This window comes from Oryza glaberrima, chromosome 4 (assembly GCF_000147395.1).
Source record: "Oryza glaberrima chromosome 4, OglaRS2, whole genome shotgun sequence".
NCBI classification, from domain to species: domain Eukaryota; kingdom Viridiplantae; phylum Streptophyta; class Magnoliopsida; order Poales; family Poaceae; genus Oryza; species Oryza glaberrima.
Window position 1 is genome coordinate 29,001,377 of NC_068329.1, and position 15,800 is coordinate 29,017,176.

Sequence of the window (15,800 nt, forward strand, 5' to 3'; positions counted from 1 at the left end):
AAATTCGAGAAGTGTCGATTTTTCTTCAAGGACAATAGTTCAATTATTCCCAGTCACGCGAAAGTATGACTACTCTCTGTAAGGGGGTAGGTCGCAGAGATGAGTTTTGGTTCACCTCGTTGCCGTTTCCCTTAAAGATTCAACCCAGTGCAGCAAGTTGGTTAGTACTTGAAAGAGCCAGCTGCAAGGCGTCAGCAGAGTAACACTGATCCCAAGTTGTCTAATTGAATTCGAAGGTACGCCGGTGAGGCCAGGTCAACCGTTCGGCTTAAAGAAGTAGCATCAGGAACAGCCGCAATCCAGACAAGGACAGACCAAGCCAGTTTCCTGAAAATACTTGTGGTTTGAATCAAGAGCAAGTCGAGCAAAGTCATTGTCTGTGGGTTACGGAAGTCAGTTTCAAGGTTTCGGAAAAACTACACCGATCCCCGGTCAGCAAAGTGAATCCTCAGTTTATCTAATTGCCAGCATTAGCAATTCAGTCCAAAAAAAAAATAGAAGTTCTATGAGCACCAGCAGTTCTGGTCAAGGTCAGACTAATCAGAGTCGGTCCGTCAGTTTATGTGAAGCAACAGAACAGCAAGCTTATGCAGGTTTGGTTCATCGAGCAATCGGTCAGTTGAATCAGAAAGAGGCAGCATGTGTAAGCAGATCAGTCAGACCGCCCGCCAGCACCAGCTTTCTTTCTAGCCATCCCAGAATCTCGGGACGAGATTCCTATAAGGGGGGTAGATTTGTAACGCCCCGATTTTCGTTCGGGATTAAAAATCATTAAATAATGCATTTTCTAAAAATTAAATAAAAGTTAATCAATTTAATCAAGTGAATTATTGGGAGAATTAAAATTTTCCCTTCAAAGATCATTGGCCGAGAATATTTTGTAATATTCTTTGTGCCCTAAAACACTCTCCGGATTTTTCCGTGAATTTTCGGAGCTCAAGAAATAATTTTAAAAGCACAAAGTTCATTTTAACCAATTAAATAAAAAGAAAAACAATTAAAAATCTCCCCTCCTTCACTTTGGGCCACTTTCGGCCCAAAGCCCTCCTTCTCTCCCTTCCTCGGCCGGCCTCCCCTCTCCTCTCTTGGGCCGTCGGCCCGTTTCCCCTTCCCCTCACGCAAAGTCTAAATAACCCCCTGGGTTCTCCTCCTTCTCTCCCTCCCCGACCGGCCCAGCGACCCCACCCGTCAGGCCCTCCTCCTACCTTCGGCTTCCCAGGCCGAAGCCGCCATGGCCGGCGGTTGCCGGCCACGTCCCGCCAAATCCGGCGCCCTCCCGCTCGCGCCTTCGCGCCCAAACCAAGTAAAATCGGTTCCTCACCACCTCCTCCACCAAATCCCTCACTTTTCCCCAATTTTTGGCGCCAAATCGAGCCCCCACTTCGCCCACGATGTCGCCCACGTCGCCGGCCGTTGCCGCCTCAAATCCGCCACGTCCGGCCACGATTTCTCCTCCCCAATCCTATAAAAACGATCCCCGGAGCATCCTCTCTCTTTTCCCCTCCTCACCCGAGCCCGCCGCGCTCTCTCTCGACCTCCCCACGCCGCTCCCGCGCGCCGCCACTCGCTGTCGACTTCCAGCCGCGCGCCGCCGCCGCCGCGTTGCGCCGCCACCACCGTTAGCCTCGTTGTTCCGAGCTCCATCCCGGCATCCACTTTATTTCCCCGAACCACCGCCATGATGCCATGTCCGCGTGCAACCCGAGCCGCCGCCGCTTTTGCCGCCTCCGGCCGCCTCTTGCTGCAGCGCCCAGGCCAGCCGCGCCTCGTCCGCTGCTCGGTCGTCGTCTTCCGCCGCTCCAACCCATCCTCTAAGTTCGCCGGTCAAGGGTGACCCCGTCCGCCCTCCGTCCTCGCAAGCCGCCATCGGGCAATCGTCGTCGCCGTCATCTTCCTCCGCGCCGGCCGCCGCTTCCGCGTGTAGTTCCCGTCGTTTCGGAAGTCCGCGGTCGCGAGGAAAAGAGTTCGGAAGATCAAAGTGAAGAAGCAAGAAGTGTAGTGCTTCTGAGCTGAAGACGAAGTTAGAAGACCAAGGCTCAGACCCCAGTTGAGTTTTGCCTGTGGAGTGGAGCTGAAGCCCCGCTAGGATCGCATTTTTCCGCTGCTGCTGCTTTTGTTTCGGTGTGAGGACTAAGTGCCTCTTTTGTAAGTATTTTACGCTTTATTTACGTTTGGAACTGTATATTACTTGTCGTTTTGTGTACCCTGGCTGGTCCTGGACAGGGATTTAATACACAAAATAGTCTGGAAATTTGGGCTAAATTTCTGGGCGTGACAGTTCTTATCTTGCATACTTTGACATCACCTTCAGCAATCACACCTCGAATAAAGTGATATCTCACATCAATGTGCTTTGTTCTCTCATGGAACATTTGATCCTTTGTAAGGCATATTGCACTTTGACTATCACAAAATATATTAATGCAAGACGTAACTCCACAAATATCAGTGTATAAACCTCTAAGCCAAATAGCTTCTTTACAAGCTTCAGAAATAGCCATATACTCTGCTTCAGTAGTAGATAAGGCAACAGTTGCTTGCAAACTTGCCTTCCAACTAACAGCACATCCTCCAATAGTGAAAACATAACCTGTGAGCGATCTTCTCCTATCCAAATCTCCAGCAAAATCTGAATCCACATAACCAACAAGTCCATCTCTAGATCTCCCAAACTGCAAACAAGCACTAGATGTACCATGTAGGTATCTGAAAATCCATTGAACAGCTTTCCAATGCTCTTTGCCAGGATTAGCCATGTATCTACTGACAACACTTAATGCATGTGATAAGTCAGGACGAGAACATACCATGACATACATAAGTGAACCAACTGCACTTGAATAAGGAACTCTAGACATGTACTCAATATCATAATCTGACTGTGGACATAAATCTGAAGATAATCTGAAATGTGCAGCTAAAGGAGTACTCACTGGTTTTGCATCATGCATATTGAAACGACGAAGAACTTTTTCAATATAACCTTTCTGACTAAGATATAACTTGTCAGAATGTCTTTCTCTAGTAATTTCCATACCGAGAATTTTCTTCGCTGCACCCAAATCCTTCATCTCAAATTCACTACTCAATTGTGCCTTCAACTTTGCTATCTCTGATTTATCTTTTGCAGCAATCAACATATCATTGACATAAAGAAGCAAATATATAGCTGAACCATCAACAACTTTGAGATAAACACAGCTATCATAATTGGATCTTCTAAACTTCTGAGAAAGCATAAAAGAGTCAAATCTCTTATACCATTGTCTAGGTGACTGCTTCAACCCATAAAGAGATTTCTTTAACCTACAAACTAGGTTCTCTTTTCTAGGAACAACAAAACCTTCAGGTTGCTCCATATAAATGTCCTCTTCTAACTCCCCATGTAAAAATGCAGTCTTAACATCCATTTGCTCTAGTTCATAATCATGCATTGCAACAATACTGAGTAAAGTGCGAATTGAACTATGCTTCACAACAGGGGAAAAGACATCATTGAAATCAATACCTGGAATCTGGCTATAACCTTTAGCAACTAACCTTGCTTTGTACCTTGCCTCATCACTTGGAGACATACCTTCCTTTCTTTTGAAGATCCACTTGCAACGGATAGGTTTCTTCTCCTTTGGCAACTTCATCAATTCCCAAGTATGATTCTTTTCAAGTTCTTCTGCCACACTCAAAGCATAAGCAACTATGTTCGCTTCTTCAATATCTTTGAGGAGGTTTAGTATTTCTTTTGGGCTTATCTTTTGCAATAGAACGTTTTGGAGACTGCTGAACAGTAGAAGAATCTGAATCTTCAATAACAGGTGCATCTTAGTTAATAGCAACATCTTCTTTTTCTGGTGCATGCCCTGAACTGATCAAGTGCTCCACCTGCACACTTGCTTTCTCCTGACTCTCAACAGGAACATTAGTAGAAGGTTTGTCATGTAACATAACTGATTCATGGAAGACAACATTTCTACTAATCACAACCTTTTTGGTTTCAGGACACCATAACTTATAGCCTTTCACACCAGACGGATAACCAAGAAAAATGCACTTAATAGCTCTAGGCTCCAATTTACCATTATCAACATGAGCATAAGCAGTACAACCAAATACTTTTATGTCTGAATAATTTGCTGGGGAACCAGACCATACCTCAATTGGAGTCTTCTTATCAATGGCATAACTGGGTGATCGATTGATAAGATAACAAGCAGTGGAAACGGCTTCCGCCCAAAACTGTTTAGGCAAACCTACATTAGACAACATACAACGGGCCTTTGATATAATTGTCCTGTTCATACGCTCAGCTACGCCGTTTTGTTGAGGTGTGTGAGGAACGGTGTAGTGACGCACAATGCCTTCAGACTTGCAATATGATTTAAATATATTAGAACAGAACTCCATCCCATTGTCAGTACGAAGGATTTTCACCTTCCTTTCAGTTTGTCTTTCAACCATAGTTTTCCACTCTTTAAACACATTAAAAGCTTGATATTTGTGCTTCAAGAAATAAGGCCAAACTTTTCGCGAATAATCATCAACGATAGTCATCATGTAACGAGCACCTCCAAAAGATGTCTTACGAGCAGGCCCCCATAAATCAGAATGCACATAATCAAGAATACCTTCAGTAGTATGTGTAGATGTGTTGAACTTCACCCTCTTATGCTTGCCAAAGATGCAATGCTCACAAAATTTGAGCTTCCCGATGCTTTGTCCATCTAGCAATCCTCGCTTGCTCAATTCTGCCAAACCAATTTCACTCATATGCCCAAGACGCATATGCTAAAGATTAGTAGCATCGGAATTAGATAATGAATCAGAAACTGTTGCAACATTACCTAATATAGTTGTACCTTGTAGATGGTACAGGTTGGCAGATTTAATATCAGCTTTCATCACAACAAGAGAGCCTTTAGTTACCTTCAAAATTCCGTCTCCACCGGAATATTTGTACCCTTTGCGATCAAGAGTACATAAAGAGATGAGACTTCTCTTCAAATTCGGAATATGCCGCACATCTGACAATGTTCTGATACAACCATCAAACATCTTGATCTGAACTGTTCCAATACCTGCAACCTCGCATGGTGTATCATCACCCATCAAAACAGTACCACCTTGAACAACTTCATAAGTGGCAAACCAATCCCTATTCGGGCACATGTGATAGGTGCATGCAGTATCAAGAATCCACTGGTCACTAGTTTGTGCACAACCAGCATAAGCAACAAGCAATTCTGCATCAGACTTCTCATTAGTAACAACTGCGGCTTTACCTTCCTCTTCTTTCTTACCTTTTGGTATATATTTTCCGGTTCTCTTGTCTTTATCCTGTAGCTTCCAACACTCAGAGATATCATGTCCATCTCTCTTGCAGTATTTGCATGACTTATACCTGCCTCTGGACTTTGATCTCCCACGGTAGCTACTTGAGCTTTTATCTCTTGATTTGTTGTTTGTGTTCTTCTCCTGTTGGCTACCCCGAACAAACAAGCCTTCTGCTTGTGAATTTGAACCTTCAGAGGGTACCATCTTCTTCATCTTTTCTTTGGCATGCAAAGCATCATAAACTTCTTTCAAAGTTAGAGTATCACGGCTATAAAGTATAGTATCCCTAAAGTTTGCATATGAGCTAGGCAATGAACACAATAGAATAAGGCCTAAATCTTCTTCTTCATCATACTTTACCTCCATAGACTCAAGGTCAGCAACAATTTCCTTGAAAGCGGAGAGATGGTCCATCACAGATCCATCATCTTGCAACTTATGCAAAAATAATTTTTGCTTCAGGTGCATCTTACTGGTCAGATCCTTAGTCATGCATATCTGTTCCAGCTTCAACCACAGCCCAGCGGCTATCTCCTCCTTAAACACCTCCTGCAAAATATTGTTAGATAGATAAAGATGAATATATGACATAGCCTTACGATCCCTTTTCTTCTCATCGTTGGACCAATCCTGTGTCCTCTTGTCAAATCCAGAAAGCGCATCATCGAGGTCTTGTTGTGCAAGAACGGCTCGCATCTTCACTTGCCAAAGTGAGAATCTTGTGTCTCGGTTCAGGAGCGGTAGATCATACTTCAAACTCGCCATGGGAATTAATCCTGAAATTTGCTAGTAAGAAATTAGGGTAAACTAGCAAAAACGCGAAACCTGGTACACTTCTCGTGTGCAAGTAGTGTAGATCTGAAACTTCCTGGTAGACAAGCTTGTGTGCGCGTAGTAATTTCAACGTGAATAAAAATTCACATGTACAGGAGCGCTCTGCTCCTATCTCGATGGCTTCTGGCTTCTGCCCTACTTTTCCTCGGTGAACGTGCACTGCAGATGGAAGGGTTTTCTCTCTGCTTGCTTTTCCTCTCTAGACGCGTGCGCTGCTGCTGCTCTGATTCTCGCGCGGCAGGAAGGACGAAGTCGACTCCGCTTTGGATTGGATTTCGCCGAACAGAATTTCGACGGAACGACGAACACGACTACGCGTGCCGCTGATTAGATCGATTTCTACGATCGGGAAAAATCGCCGGTGGCCGGGACTGCAATAGATCGATCTCCAATGCTCTGATACCACTTGTTATGAAAATAGATGCACAACGGAGACACGAATTTTACGTGGAAAACCTTTGCGGGAAAAAACCACGGGCGCCGACCGGCAATGATCACTATAGAGGAGATGATTACAAACGTAGGGGAATTGTAATGGGAACGTCACCCCTTCCCGTACGGCTTACAAGAGTATATATAGGGGATAAAAGAAAGACACCTAATAGGACTCCTACTAGGAAACTAATCCGAATATATTGTGGGCCCAAAATTCGGATCACATATTTAACACAAAGGGTGTAATTTATCTATTTGGAGCAAAGGAAGAAGAACAAATCTTCGTATAAGAGCTAAAAGTGTGGAATTGTATAACTTATTATCGACTATGAGGGTAAACAACTGTATTTTTCAAGCATATCATAAGTACGGCAACAAAATAAACGACTATACGTTGTTTGCGTGTTGTATCCTAAACTAAACAACCTACAATTCGATGCAGACGTCGATTAAAATTAGAAACTCAGCTAAACAAATAGAGATTTTAATGCGGATAGTGTCTAAATCTAATAGGCCGGTTCGAGTTAACAACGTAAAGACGTTTATACTCCGTACGTTTTTTTGAGACTTCTATCAACACGGGACAAAACGAACCGGCCTATCAGAAGATTGGACACTCGAGAATGGAATGCTCATGTCGCAAATAAAGACATCTATCCCTCATGTCGCAACCGCTCGAGAATGGAATGCTCACTTCGCATGGATTCCGTTTGTGCAAAAACCCGACAAAACGAAATTACTACGAAAGTGTCTGACGGGAAGATTGACGTAATGAGGGAAAACTGAACACGGGTCGACACGCCCTGGAGTCCTGGACGTTGGGACTCGGTGGAGGTGGTCGAGTTAACTCTCGACTCCCTCTTTCTTGCGCAGGGAGTAAGAAACAAACGTGTCTTTTCCTTTATGCTTCCTTTCTTGCGCAGGGAGACAAACGTGTTTTTTAACTTTCTGAACTCGAAGTTTTTCTATCTCCAACAGAACCATCACAGACTCAGGCCTGTTCTTTTCTCGTAAAGATATGGAGTAGATTTTACCTCAGTTTTGTTAGCACGTTTTTCAGCTTTGTTAGTACGTTTTTCAAACTAAATGATATGTTTAGTACGAAAACTTTTTATATAGAAGTTATATTAAAATATCAAATATATTCATTTGTCAAGCTTATAATAATTAAAACTTAATTAATTATATGCTAATAGCTTTTTCGTTTTACATACGCTAACTTAATATTCATCTTCGTGAGTTTCACACACACCTTAAGTATATAACCCGATTGAAACTACCACGGCAACAGATCTACTAGGGGGCCTCTGTTCGGCGGTGGGAGTTTGTGAGTTGGTTTGTGTCGTTTTCCGCGCGCACGCTTCCCGAACTACTAAATGGTATATTTTTTTAAAAAAATTCTATAGGAAAGTTGTTTTAAAAAAATCATATGAATCTATTTTTAAAATTTAAAATAGTTAGTACTGAATTAATCATGTGTTAATAGCTCACCTCACTCGCTTTGTGTATCTTCTCAATCTTCTCTTCTCATCTCATCTCAAACACAGCCAGTACTAGTCTGCTTTTAGCAGCTGTCCAGAATATTGAGCTCCTCAAACTGTTTAAACATCAAATAATTTATAGTTATAAAATCTAGAAAATAAACTACAAGTTGAAAGCTAAATGATCTAACTTTTTCATATTCTTAGAAACTAACTAACAATCAGTTGCTTCTGACTCAGAATCTTAAGCTCCCAAACGGAATTTGAAATTTGAGATTTGACTTCATCCTCACAAAACTTGTAACCTTACAAATTTGAAATTTGACTAACACGAACTTGCAAAGTAAAAACAAAACGGAAACCCGATAACAACGGTTCAATTTTCGAGGGTCCCAACAATAACTACATACACAAATTGAACTCAACTCAAATTATGTGAAATAATGCTGCCAACAAATGGGCTCACAAACGGATAAATCCTAGACCAAAGTGATGACTGACGTAAGATCAAACTAAATCAAGACTAAAATCATCACTCGATACAACAATGCAATCTAAAATTCAACAAAGCATAATCTAATAGAAAAATATAACAACTCAAATTGGTTTGGTAATGAATTCAATTTGTTCCTGGTTATAGGTCGATACAACACTAGTATAAAGGAGAAAAGAATTACCTAAGGGGTAAACTGTGCTCTAATACCACCTGGTGTGAATAGGTGTTTGATCTTCCGATAGGTTCGATTTGGAGGCTTCTGCTCGGCCGATCGTCACCTCGCAACTACTATAACTGCATTTAGTCGTTATTGACCACTCTCTCAAGTAATTGACCTTATCACGAAGGTTATGTTCCTGCAAATATAATCGAAGAAATTCACAAAAACAAGGATAATGAATGATTGGCACACAAAAGTGAGGTTGTTTAAATCGATCTACCGGTGAAACTGCATGATTGTAAAATAATAATATAAGTAAAACTCTCACTCTAAGCGATGACGACTACTGAATGTATACGATTAGAGGTGTCCTAGAGTTAGCCCTAGAGCGCACACCTCTTTGGCTTAGCCCACAACACGGTCACAAGGCCCAAGACCCAAATCTAATTTGGACTAGATGATGTGCATAACTTATTTGGACGATTACGTATATCTTAGAAAAAATTTTGAAATGAGACCAAAATCAACAAAAAGTAGACTTCATAAGCTTTTCAACAAATACTCATGAGCTTCGCGAGTCTTTATTGATAAACAACTAGATCCGTTTGAAATAGTGTTGCCGAAAGGCCTAAATCTGAGTCCAAAATATGTAGAATTTTATCGCTTGCCTTATGTGGCTCAATAATGACGTGGTTGTGTTGAAATAGGTTTGGGGAAGGCCATAGTTTAATCTCCAATCTTTTTTTAAACAACCAATACAAGCACTCAAGTAAATAATAATACGTAAAACCTATGTTTTAGTGTAATTTGTTTGAATATGTAGAAGGTAAATATGTACCCTTTAGCTTATTATTGATGTATAGAAGTATATATGATCATACCTGAGCCGACAATTCCATATCAGAATTTAAAGCATGTCTCTTAATTAAAAAAATAAAATGCACCAAATCTGATGCAAAATAAATCATCTATAAATAAGTATACCAGAAATCTTAGCCCAAACGAACTCTATCCAAGTCAAGAGTGCCAAGTCTCCTCCATAGACAATCCCGTTCCGTTCGTCTTGCCTTTTGGCTGTTGCAATCTGTTGAGCACACACCAAAAACCGCCTACGCCGAGCCAAAACCCCCAACCCCGATCAGTCCGATGGCGTCCGACGAGGCCTCCCCGGCGGCGGCGGCGGAGAGGATTCGCGTGGTCGGGGCGTGGGCCGGCTCCCTGGAGGTGGAGCTGGGCGGCTGGACGGTGCCGATGCTGCGGGCGGAGGTGGCGCGGCGCGCGGGCGGCGTGGAGCCCGACCGCATCAACCTCATCTTCGGCGGCCGCGTGCTCAAGGACGATCCGCCCGCGTCGCTCCAGCAGGCCGGCCTCAAGGGCAACGCCAAGGTGCTCTCCACCCTCCTCGCCCCCGATCGCGGCAAGGCCATCGCCGCCCAGGCCGCCGCGGCGGCGGCCGAGGAGGAGCATAATAATAGGCTCGTCAGGCTCTGGTAAGGAGGTCTCCGTTCCTCTTCGATCAAATTCTAGAGGATCGATGGGGGATTTTGAGGATTCCGCTCCCATGTTTCCAGTCAAAATTCCAGTCATATTGGGCAGGATTTGCAGCCTGAAATTAGGAACCACGATTCACTTATTACTCTTTAGTTGCATACTCAACCGCACCACTGAACATAGAATCCATCGTGCCCCTTGGTTTGGGTACTGATTACTGAATGTGGTATCAAGTCGTTAGTCATCTTTACAAAAGGATTACCCTATGCCAATTCTGGGATGTTCTAATGAATATGCAAAGACTATTGATTTGGTGGTTGTTTGTAACCATACCCCATGGTTACTTGTATGTTTTGTTTTGTGTGAAGTAGTAAGAAGCACAAAAAAAAGGTATTGAGTACCATTGTTTCTGAGTAATTGATCACGAAGCATGCGGGTGCAGAGCCTGGAATAGCTCCTACTGAATCTGAAAGAAGGCTGAGAGTCTGCACAAATTGTGTGCCCCTATTGAATAGTGAAATGATGTATAATGTATTAGGATTACCACATAATTTTGTTGGTTTGCTAGAAACTCACACACTTCTTTTGGTCGATGGATGACACAATAATTTTTGTAGGAATGCTGCAGAAGCACTATGTCAAAGGCATACTGATGGCTCCTTTCATGAAGAAGATTTCAACTTAGATCTTGAGGATCAGAGTGGCCAGAAAGTGATGTTTGGATCTGTAGATGATCTCAAGTAAGAGATTGAATCGTCTAAACAGTTTTCTCATACTATGATTTATTATTATTTTATAATATAACATCATCATCTGTTATCTCTAGGGCTGTAAAGATGGCTTTGATGCTTCATCAAAAAGCCAAAACATTTATCAAGAGGGACATGCACAAGGAGGCACTTGATGTCTTAGCAATGGCTGAGGTATGTATGTTTGCTTGATCCTACCATGCTTGTTTGACTGTTTGTTTCCTTCCAATATCAGTAAGCATGTGCAGCTTTTTAATTGGTCTGCTTTATATGCAACCAAATATTTGTATATTTCCTGACCCTTTTGTTGTGTGAACAACAGGAAGCTTTCTCTCTTTGTGACCCTAAACTCATTGAGGTAAATTGAATTGCAAGAAGAACATTTTTTACATGTATCATAGAGTGCTGCAAATATTTTACCTACACTCCATGTATATTCTGCAGAGGGTTGATAATGTGCCGATGCTTCAGCTAGATATAGTTTGGTGCTATTTCGTGCTTCGTGATGTATCACGCTTAGAAGTTGCAGGAACTCGCTTAGAAAGGGCTCGCTCAGGATTTGAACGTTCTCATGGTAAAGACTCTGCTCGTTTCAGATTACTCCAAGCTGGCCGTCATGCAGATCTTGCAATGTGAGCACTTACTATCAATTCTCCCTTCTTTTTACCATATTAGAGTCTGAATTTTCATTGAGAAGTGAGAACTGTTCCTTAGCTATGAACTGATGAAAGCATTCATTCTCTAATTTTATATATGAAAAGCAATGTTACAATTGTATAACTTTTTATAGTGGTGTTTATCAAGGTTCAATCTTACACATTCTAGTTTTGACTTATGCTGTTTTCCAATGCATGAAAAATTGCCATGTGTTTTAGATATGTAAGGCTGGAGCTTTTGGAAGGAGTGGTAGCATATCACAATGGAAATACTGTAAAGGCGCGTGAATCCCTTACTTCTGCCCAAGCAAAATACATGCAGGTATTTTCAGTTGTTAATTTTGTCTGCTGCGTTTTCTATTATTATTTTGCATTGGAATATTTTAGTACCATAGCTTCTAGTAACTTCTTGACTTTATATTTCCTAACTGCATGCGATATTTAGCTTCAAGTACCAGATGAAGCTATATCAATCTTAATGAGCATGGGCTATGGAGCACGAGCTGCAAAAAGAGCATTAAAGATGACTGGCTATGATATCCAATCCTCAGTTGATCTCTTATGTGAAGAGCGTGAAAAGAAAATTCGTAGAGTACAGGAAGATATGGAGATGCAAAAAGAGATCATGTGAGCTTCTCATCAAGGGGTTTCTCTTCTATTCTCATTTGCTTTTCCTTTTTTCTGAATAGTGTGAACTTCCTTGGTGATGTCCTAGGGAACAAAAGAAATATGGTAAAACTCCCATGAACAAGGCAGTGAATATGCAGAAGTTGAAAGGCTTGGTTGCAATTGGGTAAGAATGTTGGTCTTATTACATTAATCCTGAAGTTCTAGATGTTGATTTTGTCATGATGATCTAATATAGCATTTTGTTACCAGCCATGAAGACTAGATCTGTTGAGAACTTTAGGGCACCTATTGCTTGGCAGTCCATACATTATCTTCTAGAAACATTCTTGTCTGTTATTGTCTTATTGACTAATGTATTGTAGGATCATTGTATTATAAGTCATGATGGAAATCTTAGTCTTATGACACTCAATATAATCTGGATACCAGGCATACCATCTTGAAATGCTTGAAAGTTCTCTCTTTGCCCTTTTCCTTTTAGCAATAGCTTTTACAGTCTACATGCATTGTGAAAGAAACAAAGGGACAAAATATATATTGACTACCCAGTTGCACTTTAAATTATGGATAGTGAGTGCTGATGTAATATAAAGCAAAATAAATTGCACTCAGTTGTTTGTGGTAGCGCTCTTTTTACAATTCCACATATTTATGCTGTCGTACTTCCTATTTGTGACTAATCAGTTGTTTGTATCTTTAAGGTTTGAGAAGAAACTTGCTGCTGAAGCACTCCGCATAAATGAAAATGATGCTGACAAAGCACTAGATCTCTTGACAGATCCTGAGCAAAATTGCATCCTACAAGTAATTCTTTGCACCGTTTTGGAACTCATATTGAGATACTCTGCAGTTGTTAACTCTATTTCTGTCTCTTTCACTTTCAGCACAAAATCATGTCAAAGGCGAAGCGATTATCTCGCGGTATGGATCATAATACATTCATGATTGCTCTGTAAAATCAGAAGGTCTCAGATGAAAACGAATTTATGCCCCTTTCTGTTCTCGTTGTTCTTGCTAGGCTCGGGCTCAGGGTCATCAAGCTCCAGGGCTGCTGCTGCCACGACTGCTTCAGGGGTAAACAATTCACAGACTCCGGTTGACACTTCAGCTAATGTTCCAGATGGAAGCGCTATGGAGGAGAGTCATGTGTTGCCTGTGATCAATGAAGAAGCTGCAAACAACGTAGAGGCTGTGAACGATGACGAAACTGTGAACCATGAGGAGGAAGATATGAGCGAGGAGTCAGCTGAGGGTGAAGAAGAAGCAAATCCTCCTCCAGTCAGGGATGTGGCGATGGAAAACGAGCTTGCCCATGAAATGACGGGGGATGCCTTGGATGACTATGATATTGATGTTAGTAACGAAGGGCAGGCTATATCAGAGTACCTGAGCTTACTGGATTCTGCTGCTTAGGCTTGATGTGCAAACATATTACTCACCTGGTCTAGATAGTTTTTATCAAACCTCAGAAAGAAATATAGTCAGCCTCAATCCGAGAGAGTTTGCTTAATAGGGTCGATTTGTACATGAGTTTACCTTTCTGCCACCTGGAAACTTATTACCGTGTGCTTAAGTAATTTCTCATGGATAGCAATCTCAGCTTTAGAAGTTACTCGTGCTATCAACTGTATCTTAATATGTGTAGTACGTATGTAGGTCCTATAGTTCCTATAGGGTAACTAGATAAGCTCGCGAGTATAGCACACTGAAACATTGCAAACAAGAGTTACATCTGGGAATTAAATTAAATAGTTTTACAATACATGCATACAGTACAATTGATGACAATTTCCGGAGCCACTACATGTACAAATTAACATTGCAAAACAAGAAAAGCAAATCCAATAAAAAAGTAGTTCACTGAATAATTGAACATCCCAGAAGCGAGTGGCTTCATCACCCGACCGATTTGACCAAATTAACGACCGACCTTAATTTGATTGAAGCTAAACTGTGTACTCGAGAGAGAATAATGAATGCGTGCATGGCTTGGGACGTGACGTGCATGGTTTGGGACGTGACGTGCATGAGGATGGCTTAGGCGCAGGTGTAGCCAGGCGGGACGTCGCAGCCGCAGTTGACGAGGAGCTTGAGCGCGATGGGGATGTAGATGCTGATGTCGAGCACCTTGGCCTTGATGGCGGTGCAGAGGCAGGCGGCGGCGGACAGGCCGGCGATGTCCTTCACCAGCGGGCAGCACGTCACGTGGGCGTCGCCGATGTGCACCTCGTTGCCGAGGAGGTCCACGCACACGCCGAGCTTGAGCGCGTCGATGGGGCACGTGTCCGAGGACGACGGCGTCGGGGTGGACGGCGTCGGCGTCGGCGATGGCGGGCACGCCTTCCTCCCGCCGTGTCGCTTCGGCGGGCTCGGGCTCGGGCTGTAGCCGCCGCCGCCGCTGCCGCCGCCGATGATTCCTCCGACAACCGGGGCGATGCCTCCGACGACGCCACCGACAACGGGGGCGACACCTCCGACGACCGGGGCGACGCCACCGACGACTCCACCGACGACCGGGGCGACACCTCCGACGACACCGCCGACGACGGGAGGGACTTTCCCGACGATTCCACCGACGACCGGAGCTACTCCCCCGACAACTCCTCCTACAACCGGAGGAACTTTCCCGACGATTCCACCGACGACCGGAGCTACTCCCCCGACAACTCCTCCTACGACAGGAGGAACTTTGCCGACGATTCCTCCGACGACGGGAGCGACACCCCCGACGATTCCTCCGACGACTCCTCCGATACCACCACCACCACCCGAGGGCGCGCTGCCGCCGCCGCCCGACGGTGCACTGCCGCTACCGCCGGAGCCGCACGAGCCGCACGCGAGGGCGAGCGGGGAGGAGGAGAGCGCGAGCATGGCGAGCAGGAGCATCGCCGAGACCTTGGTGGACTCCATTGTAAGCAAAGAATCAAATGGAGCTCGCTTATTCGCTGCTACGAACTGCGAGGTGTGGCGGGAGGCGAAGGGCGTGGCGCGCGCGCTCTTTTATAGGCGGGGAAGGCGAGCGGTCCGGGAAAGTATTTTCATCACTTGCTTCTTGCATTTCGGGTTTGTTCACTTTAATATCATTTTTAACCTTACTAAATTTTAGTAAAGTTACCAACAAAAATAGCTACATTTAGTTTGCTGTCAAATTTTGGTAATTATATAAGAAATCCTGCCAAATTTTTTGGTAACTATTGCCAAAATTTGGTAAGGTTTTTTTTACATCAAAATGAACAGGCTCTTCATCATCTAAATAGTTATATAAAATTAGAGATAAATTAATATAAAATATACTTCCTCCGTTTCACAATGTAAGTCATTCTAGCATTTTAACATCAATATGAATGTGATAAATGCTAGAACGACTTACATTGTGAAACGGAGGAATTATCACTCTATAAACACATGTAGCTTCGAATTCAACTTTTATAAGTTGTAACGAAAATAACAAGTAGAATTATGAATTAATGTATGTTACCCTCTCCGTCTCAAATTATAAGGCGTCCTCTCTTTTTAAGAAAAATCAAACTCGGTAACTTT

General features: G+C 43.1%; 2 protein-coding genes across 2 annotated transcripts; one reads left to right on the forward strand and one right to left on the reverse strand.

The window, feature by feature from the left end:
- The first annotated feature begins 9,767 nt into the window (after positions 1 to 9,767).
- Positions 9,768 to 13,848, forward strand: LOC127771270 (uncharacterized). Its single transcript, XM_052297144.1, has 11 exons — positions 9,768 to 10,224; positions 10,843 to 10,965; positions 11,052 to 11,148; positions 11,297 to 11,332; positions 11,419 to 11,606; positions 11,850 to 11,952; positions 12,076 to 12,257; positions 12,346 to 12,423; positions 12,962 to 13,064; positions 13,145 to 13,181; positions 13,279 to 13,848. The coding sequence occupies exons 1-11, from the start codon at positions 9,881 to 9,883 to the stop codon at positions 13,671 to 13,673; spliced, it is 1,686 nt and encodes a 561-aa protein (XP_052153104.1). The 5' UTR covers positions 9,768 to 9,880; the 3' UTR covers positions 13,674 to 13,848.
- Positions 13,849 to 13,973: 125 nt separating this feature from the next.
- LOC127771271 (36.4 kDa proline-rich protein-like) lies at positions 13,974 to 15,223 on the reverse strand. Its single transcript, XM_052297146.1, has one exon. It carries the CDS (start codon positions 15,168 to 15,170, stop codon positions 14,298 to 14,300), a length of 873 nt encoding a protein of 290 aa, XP_052153106.1. The 5' UTR covers positions 15,171 to 15,223; the 3' UTR covers positions 13,974 to 14,297.
- Positions 15,224 to 15,800: the final 577 nt, after the last annotated feature.